This window comes from Nicrophorus vespilloides, unplaced genomic scaffold, assembly GCF_001412225.1.
Source record: "Nicrophorus vespilloides isolate i.1.1-1 unplaced genomic scaffold, Nicve_v1.0, whole genome shotgun sequence".
Lineage (NCBI taxonomy): Eukaryota > Metazoa > Arthropoda > Insecta > Coleoptera > Silphidae > Nicrophorus > Nicrophorus vespilloides.
The window spans coordinates 1,309-10,246 of NW_017099895.1; the positions used below are offsets into that span (position 1 = coordinate 1,309).

General features: G+C 37.3%; 2 protein-coding genes and 2 pseudogenes across 2 annotated transcripts; all 4 read left to right on the forward strand.

Annotated features, from left to right (window-relative positions):
* The first annotated feature begins 547 nt into the window (after nt 1–547).
* Nucleotides 548–1,168, forward strand: LOC108565990 (annotated as a pseudogene).
* A 1,160-nt stretch (nt 1,169–2,328) lies between these two features.
* Nucleotides 2,329–4,711, forward strand: LOC108565991 (annotated as a pseudogene).
* An 887-nt stretch (nt 4,712–5,598) lies between these two features.
* LOC108565992 (larval cuticle protein A3A-like) lies at nt 5,599–6,275 on the forward strand. The gene is made up of 2 exons (XM_017925687.1): nt 5,599–5,610; nt 5,667–6,275. Exons 1-2 carry the CDS (start codon nt 5,599–5,601, stop codon nt 6,273–6,275), a joined length of 621 nt encoding a protein of 206 aa, XP_017781176.1.
* Nucleotides 6,276–7,948: 1,673 nt separating this feature from the next.
* Nucleotides 7,949–8,504, forward strand: LOC108565993 (larval cuticle protein A2B-like; the record flags this gene model as incomplete). The annotated part of the gene is made up of 2 exons (XM_017925688.1): nt 7,949–7,978; nt 8,031–8,504. Coding segments are annotated over exons 1-2 (486 nt in total), but the record flags the coding sequence as incomplete, so codon positions are not given.
* Between the last annotated feature and the right edge of the window lie 434 nt (nt 8,505–8,938).

The window sequence follows — 8,938 nt, forward strand, 5'->3', positions numbered from 1 at the left end:
ATTTAATTATTAATGAAATGAATATTAATGTTTCATAATTAAAGCAATTAGTATTTAAGGAAAGAATGTCTACACCTTAAAATTCTCTCATTAATAGTCGAGTAGCTCTGAAACTTTAATACGCATTGAGAATCTACAATAATCGAACCACTTCACATTTTCAATTGATTTTTCGTACTCGCTGCAAAACGAAGTCACATTTCTTGCACATTTTGATTAAATTTCTCGTATTTAGGGATTCGAGTTTGAAATGATTTTTTTCGAGGCGATTTTTAATAAGATACGAAGAAAAAAATAATAATGGGAGCGACTACGTAATTAGTGCTAATCGATCTATCTAGATGGCGTCAATTAGCTAAATATTTCTCGTTTTACTTTTCTGGCACAGAGTGATGTAATATAATGTACTGGGGCGTGTTTTTGAATGTTGCGCATTTTTTTTTTTCGCGAGAGGCAAATTAAAAAGTTTTGCGTCATTCGCGCGCGCCCGAGTTTTTTGGTATATAAAGCGATCGATCGAGTTACCGAAATCACAGTTGAACCACTTTCCAACTATCAATCAACAATGGCTTTCAAAGTAAATACAAATTATGGAATTTTGTTAAATTTTCTTATAAAATTATTATTTTTTTCATTGTAGTTTGTAGCTTTCGCCACCCTTTTGGCTGCTGCCAACGCTGGACTCATCGGCACCCAATACGCCGCCGCCCCATTGGCTTACTCCGCCCCAATTGCCAATTGGGATACGCCGCCCCAGTAGTAACCAAGGTTGCTGAGGAATACGACCCAAACCCACAATACTCTTACGGATACGATGTCCAAGATGCTTTGACCGGAGACAGCAAGACCCAACACGAAACCCGAACGGAGATGCCGTCCAAGGTAGCTACTCTTGGTTGATGCTGACGGTTTCAAGAGGACCGTAGAATACACCGCTGATCCGTCCAGGATTCAACGCCGTCGTCCACCGTGAACCTTTGGGAGTTAAAGTAGCCGCCCCAGTTGTCGCAAAGTAGCTGCCCCAGTAGCTTACGCCGCTGCCCCAGTACATTACGCCGCCGCCCCAGTCGCCAAAGTAGCTTACCGCGCGCTCCAGTACATTACGCCGCCGCCCCAGTCGCAAAGTAGCCTACTCCACCCCATTGGCCTACTCCGCCCCAGTAGCTAAAGTAGCTTACGCCGCCGCCCCAGCTCACTACTACCACCATTAAATAAAAACCCCAACATTGTATAAATTATTTAAAACTCAATAAATGTACATATAACTAAAACATAAAATCTTATATATTACTACAATTCAACTCCCGAAATAATTAGTAACTACTACTAAATTCAGTTATTCAACAAAAACGAACATAATCGCATCGAATTATTGTGTCTACAAAACGTGAATTTCGAACTAAATGAAACAAACCGAAAAATACAGACACAAATATTCATCATTCGCGCCTTGTCGAATGATCATACGCTCAGCCGACTCCGATAATTGCTCATCGTCAACGCAAACAGACTACATTGCTAATTATTTTCAAATAATTAAAGCGTGGAACGCTCAGCATTTTAACGCAATAACAGTCGTTATTTTTAAATGCTCGAATATTATCAAACACGCTCATTCCGTAATATTCATCGAAAATTTTGCAAAATTGGATATAAACTATAATATGCGCGCTTAATAGAATTATAACTGTATTTATTATTATTTCGATGTTAGTTAGTAAAAAAGGATTTTCTGAATTAATTAAAATTGATTCAATCAATTTGTTAAGTTTTGGAGATGGTTTCTTAAGATTTTGTTTATTGAAAAATGTGTAAAATTCTAGTTTTGCATAAGTTAATTTGTTATTTTTATGTAAAATATGCAATACATTAAAACGAATGTGGTTCAATTGAATGAAATAAAGTATGAGTATTGTATATAATCTAATGCAATGGTAACGTGTTATATAAAGAACAAAGACTTATTAGTATGTAGTGCTACGTGGAATTTCTAAATAAATTCGTTTTACGCGTTTACTCTATAAATTTTAAATTTAAGTGAAAACCGTCGCATATGCGAAGCGACTTTTCAAGAATTGCAGAATATCGTGAAAGCGGGGCGGGCGGATGTTTCTATTGAATAATCGAAAACGAAGAATGGTGTGTGTATAAGAACGAGGATCGAAGGAGCCGTGACCTTGAGAACAGGTGTGGTTCACGAGTAAAAGTGAAAAGAGGCAAAGACTGGTCTCGTATAATTTTCGGTGCAGCCCAATTTCAGCTGACTATAAAATGTGGCCCACCGAGCGGAGAATGATCAGAAACTAATCTGCTCTCAAATCAGCAACAATGGCTTTCAAAGTAGGTTCAGATTCAGATAAAGTTCTTTACACTAATTCTAATCGATAAATGTTTGATTTCAGTTCGTAGCTTTCGCCACCCTCTTGGCTGCCGCCAACGCCGGTCTCATCGGCACCCAATACGCCGCCGCCCCATTGGCTTACTCTGCTGCCCCAGTTGCTAAATTGGCTTACTCCGCCCCAGTGGTAGCTAAGGTTGCTGAGGAATACGACCCAAACCCACAATACTCTTACGGATACGATGTCCAAGATGCTTTGACCGGAGACAGCAAGACCCAACACGAAACCCGTAACGGAGATGTGTCCAAGGTAGCTACTCTTTGGTTGATGCTGACGGTTTCAAGAGGACTGTAGAATACACCGCTGACTCCATCCAGGATTCAACGCCGTCGTCCACCGTGAACCTTTGGGTGTCAAAGTAGCTGCCCCAGTCGTCGCCAAAGTAGCTGCCCCAGTACATTACGCCGCTGCCCCAGTACATTACGCCGCCGCCTCCCAGTAGCTTACTCCGCCGCCCCAGTACATTACGCCGCCGCCCCAGTCGCCAAAGTAGCTTACTCCGCCGCTCCAGTAGCTTATGCCGCTGCCCCAGTACATTACGCCGCCGCCCCAGTCGCCAAAGTAGCCTACTCCGCTCCATTGTCCTACGCCGCCCCAGTAGCTAAAGTAGCTTACGCCGCTGCCCCAGCTCACTACTACCACCATTAAATTAACGAAATTGTGTATATTTATATTTGAATAAAATAATTGAAAACTTTAATTTCTTCATTATTCTTTGATTAAGCCATGATGAAGATTTATCAATACGAATTAAGAGCAATTTAAAAAAATAATTAACAAGTAATTTCATAAAAAATAAAGCAGAAAAAATTGCTTTAAATAACTTGATTTATTTTTTCTCAATACAACTTTTCTATAATTTGGATCAACGAAAAATTGTCCGAAATATTTCTATTTATTAAATTATTATTAATTGAAATAAACGAGAACTATTGAAAATAAAAAAAAAATAATTATTATTTTTTTATATTTTTTTTTTGAAAAATATTACTGAAATGGAATGAACTAAATAATTTTAGTCTATCTGTAATTAATATTCTAATATTTATAGAACAATAAAAATGATCACTAATAAAACACAATATTGTTAAATTCATAATGACATATAAATTAAATGAATATTATCAGAATTTAAGTTATTATTAAAAGGTTTCTTATAAATTTTATACTTAGAATTATTGAAATAAAGTTTTCATAAAAAGTTTGTAACAAATCTAACTTATATCAAAAAATAAAATTAAAATATAGGAAAAGAAATATTTTTTTTAGTTAAATTAAATACTGCAAACTTTCAAATGTTAATAATTTTTAGTCTAAATTTTGAAATAAAAATAATTCTATTTTTTTTGTCTAGATCCGCAAATGTATCTCATTTATTGCGTAATTCGATGCAAATATTTTCGAAAGTTATTAATGGGAAAAGTGATCGACTCGACAGCAAGAAGAGAGAAAAAAAAAAGAAAATCACGTCAGTCCGAAACAACATCGACCTTCCTCTTTATTCTAAACCAATTTCTTTCGCATCTGAAGAGTGGGAGAAAGAGATCACGAAGTATAAAACGGAAAACAGATACTTGGTTTAATCAGAATTCACAATTCCACTAATCAATCAACAATGGCTTTCAAAGTAAATTGAATATATATAAAAAAAATCTTGAGTTGTTAATTAAATCATTCATTTTTTCTTTATAGTTTGTAGCTTTCGCCACCCTTTTGGCTGCTGCCAACGCTGGTCTTATCGGCACCCAATACGCCGCCGCCCCATTGGCTTACTCCGCCCCAGTTGCTAAATTGGGATACGCCGCCCCAGTAGTAACCAAGGTTGCTGAGGAATACGACCCAAACCCACAATACTCTTACGGATACGATGTCCAAGACGCTTTGACCGGAGACAGCAAGACCCAACACGAAACCCGTAACGGAGATGCCGTCCAAGGTAGCTACTCTTTGGTTGATGCTGAGGTTTCAAGAGGACTGTAGAATACACCGCTGACTCCGTCCATGGATTCAACGCCGTCGTCCACCGTGAACCTTTGGGAGTTAAAGTAGCCGCCCCAGTTGTCGCCAAAGTAGCTGCCCCAGTAGCTTACGCCGCTGCCCCAGTACATTACGCCGCCCCAGTCGCCAAAGTAGCTTACGCCGCTGCCCAGTACATTACGCCGCCGCCCCAGTCGCCAAAGTAGCTTACGCCGCTGCCAGTACTTAGCCGCCGCCCCAGTCGCAAAGTAGCCTACTCCACCCCATTGGCCTACTCCGCCCCAGTAGCTAAAGTAGCTTACGCCGCCGCCCCAGCCCACTACTACCATCACTAAATGATCAAATGTCAACAATAGTTAAATTATTTATACCTCAATAAATCACACGAAAAAGAAACCTACAAACCAATTAATTTTAACCCTTATCATTAAAATAAATTCCTTAAATTGGATAGAAAAAAAATACATTACTTTTATAACCATAATCTCTTATATATAGGAAAAATATATATTGAAAAAAAAATAGAAATAAATTCCTCTTAATATGCAAAGTGGAGATCAAATAGAATTCGATGAAAGAGTTCCAAGCGTAAAGAATAACTGCATCTGCCGAACGTTGTAAATACGATCAAGAAATTGCCAAAAGCAATACTACTAGTTCAAAGCGAAAAATATAAAGGAATATTTTCTTGTGCATTGAGTTAATGAAGCCGTACGCTTTAACTGGAGTAAATAAAACAGCTTTTATTTAAATTTAATTGTAAGATGATGAAATACAATTAAACAATGTTTATTTCGTTTTAATATATTATTTTAGTTGCACTATATTATTAATATACAGTATAAAACGATGATAAATTTATTTCTTCTCAATTATCGTATTTTTCTTAATGCTATTGAGAAAACCTACATTTAGTAAAGTTAATTTATAATAATTAATTCATATTGAAATGATCATTATAACTATTAAAATTTCGCTAATTTATATTTTGTATATGGTAAAATTTGGTGTTGCGTAATGTGGTGCAAATACTTTAGAAAGTAATTAATTTTAAACTAAAACAAAGTAAAAAAAAAAGTAGTTCAAATCGGTACATTATATCATTAGATTGGTGTGGTCGAGGTCAATTTCTTTTTGGTTGTCTAGTGGGGATTTTGGGTATAAAATGTGGTATCTAAACTTTCGTCAAATCAGAATTCAACAATTCCTAAATCAATCAACAATGGCTTTCAAGGTATGAACAAAATCATTATATTTTTTTTTTCATGTTAAGTAATTGTGGTTTTACAGTTCGTAGCTTTCGCAACCCTTTTGGCTGCTGCCAACGCTGGATTTATCGGCACCCAATACGCCGCCGCCCCATTGGCTTACTCTGCTGCCCCAGTCGCTAAATTGGCTTACTCCGCCCCAGTGGTAGCTAAGGTAGCTGAGGAATACGACCCAAACCCTCAATACTCTTACGGATACGATGTCCAAGATGCTTTGACCGGAGACAGCAAGACCCAACACGAAACCCGTAACGGAGATGCCGTCCAAGGTAGCTACTCTTTGGTTGATGCTGACGGTTTCAAGAGGACTGTAGAATACACCGCTGACTCCTCCACGGATTCAACGCCGTCGTCCACCGTGAACCTTTGGGTGTCTAAAGTAGCTGCCCCAGTCGTCGCCAAAGTAGCTGCCCCAGTACATTACGCCGCTCCAGTCGCCAAAGTAGCTTACGCTGCTGCCCCAGTCCATTACGCCGCTGCCCCAGTCGCCAAAGTAGCTTACGCCGCTGCTCCAGTAGCTTATGCCGCCGCCCCAGTCGCTAAAGTTGCCTACTCCACCCCATTGGCCTACTCCGCCCCAGTAGCTAAAGTAGCTTACGCCGCTGCCCCAGCCCACTACTACCACCACTAAGTTACCACCTTTGCCATAGTTAAATTATTTGAATCTCAATAAAACCATATACACCTTATATTACTGAAATTGTTTCTGTCTTGAGAAGTAACCTATTTAAAAGCAGTATTTATTATACAATCGACTATCGACTATCCCAATTATCCTATCATTAAAAAGAAAAAAAGTGAATTAATATCACAAGATATTACTGTGTATTAAAGTGAATTGTGATAGTTACTCAATCATACAGTTTTAGTGAAGCCAAGGTTAGTAATAGGAATATTCTACAAGTGAGTGTTTTGTGAATAGACTACTTTAAACTGTTAAATTTACACTGGATTTGTCTGATTCATTGGGTAAGTGTTTAATTTTTAATTTTATACATAAACAAAAGATTTATTTAAATTCAATGAATTCCTGTAATTTTATTTTATAACTGTGGTGTCGGGTCATGGTTGAAATGTACCTGGGGGGGAAATGCCGCCACGGTCGGAGCGAAATACATGATGAATGAATGAACGTATGAATGAATGAAGATAGATGAGGTGTCGCAGTTATGGGCAAAAAAAGATAAATAAATGTACAACACGGAAAGAGCGGTGTGTGTTGCGTGTACAAATGCTGTTCAAGGGAACTTCTACTGTGGCGCCTCTAGTGACCAGATTTGTTATGATATATATGCACTTTATAAGTAAAGGAATATATTTGTTTGAAAGTTTAATTTGATATTGTTCTATACAATTTTTTAATTGGATTTTTTGTATGCAATTAAAAAAATATATAGTATAACAACATAACTATGTAGTAACTATGAATTCAAGTGTATGTTTCGTGGATAATAACACCGGGTGTAAACTGCGACCGAGGATAATAACCATTCATAGTTGATAATGCAATCAACGTTAAAAGTTATAAAGAAACGAGCGATAAAACGTAGATGTCGCGTAATAACATGATGCGGTGCAGACTATGTGCGCGCAATGCACAAGGCGATAATTGTTTTATAAATTTACATCAGAATTGAATTAAAATCGATTCAGAGACAAAATAAATGGAAAATATATTGAATTAGGAAATGTGTAATTGTTTTTTTAGCTGCATTTAATTGTGTTAATAGTGAATGAATGTACGCTGAATGTATGATGGATTATGTTAAGAAGCTTTGCTCCGTCGCATATGGGTTTACGCCAATTGATTGATTTCGTTCGAAACAAAAGAGAATCCATAGAAAATGCTTGCTTTATCTATGCTATATAGCTCATTGCACTAAAAATGCGAGAAAAGTACATCGAGTGAAGCGATAGACAAATTGGTTACTATATATTTTCAAGTAGTTCACATATTATTATTTTTTTCAGGAATTCAATATAGCAAATATGATTTAGTAACATATAATCCGATTAAGTTATTACGCTCCAGATGTAAATCGAGCATATGGCTTTCTGCGTTGTACACCTTTCTGTACTTTTTTGGTTGCTGTCGTCGTTTTCACGTATTGGTAACACAACAAAAGAGATTATATAACACGGATCGGGTTTGAGACCTTGAACGAGGGGTGCGGCGAGCGTTGCGTGTGAACTAGATTTGGACCGTAAGAAAGCAGCAGCGCGTGTGGGATCCGAAGAATGGTACGTGTATGTATATAAAAAGAATGAGGCCCGAAATCCAAGCATTCTCTCTACCACCTTCGTTCCACCACGACAAGAACAATGGCATTCAAAGTACGTTCATGGTAAAGCGCGATATTTCACTTAATCCATTTTTCGTTTTCAGTTCATCTCCTTCGCAGCCCTTTTGGCCGTCGCCAATGCGGGACTTATTAACTCTCCGTACGCCGCCCCATTAGCTTACTCCACGCCACTGGTAGCTAAAGTAGCTGCACCTGTAATAACTAAAGTAGCTGAGGAATATGACCCGAACCCACAGTACTCTTACGGATACGAAGTTCACGATGGACTTACAGGCGATAGCAAGAATCAGCACGAAACTCGTAACGGAGATGCCGTTCAAGGTAGCTACTCTCTCGTCGATGCTGACGGTTTCAAGAGGACTGTAGAATACACAGCTGACCCAATCCACGGATTCAACGCCGTCGTCCATCGTGAACCTTTGGTAGCTAAAGTAGCTGCCCCAGTAGCTTACGCCGCCCCAGTCGCCAAAGTAGCTTACGCAGCTGCCCCAGTTGCTAAAGTAGCATACTCATCACCATTGGCTTACGCCGCCCCAGCACAATACTATCATCACTACTTAAATAACAAAATAATTATTATCTATGGACTATTATCATTTTTCAGGAATAAGAAATATTTCAGTAAATTGACTGAAAAGGTTTTATGTAAATTGATACAAAGAGAATTTGTTTTCTTTTAAATTTATTGAATCTTAAATAACAAAATAATTATTATCTATGGACTATTATCATTTTTCAGGAATAAGAAATATTTCAGTAAATTGACTGAAAAGTTTTATGTAAATTGATACAAAGAGAATTTGTTTTCTTTAAATTTATTGAATCTTAAATAACAAAATAATTATTATCTATGGACTATTATCATTTTTCAGGAATAAAGAAAATATTTCAGTAAATTGACTGAAAAGGTTTTATGTAAATTGATACAAAGAGAATTTGTTTTTCTTTTAAATTTATTGAATCTTAAATATCTTAATTAACAAAAATAATC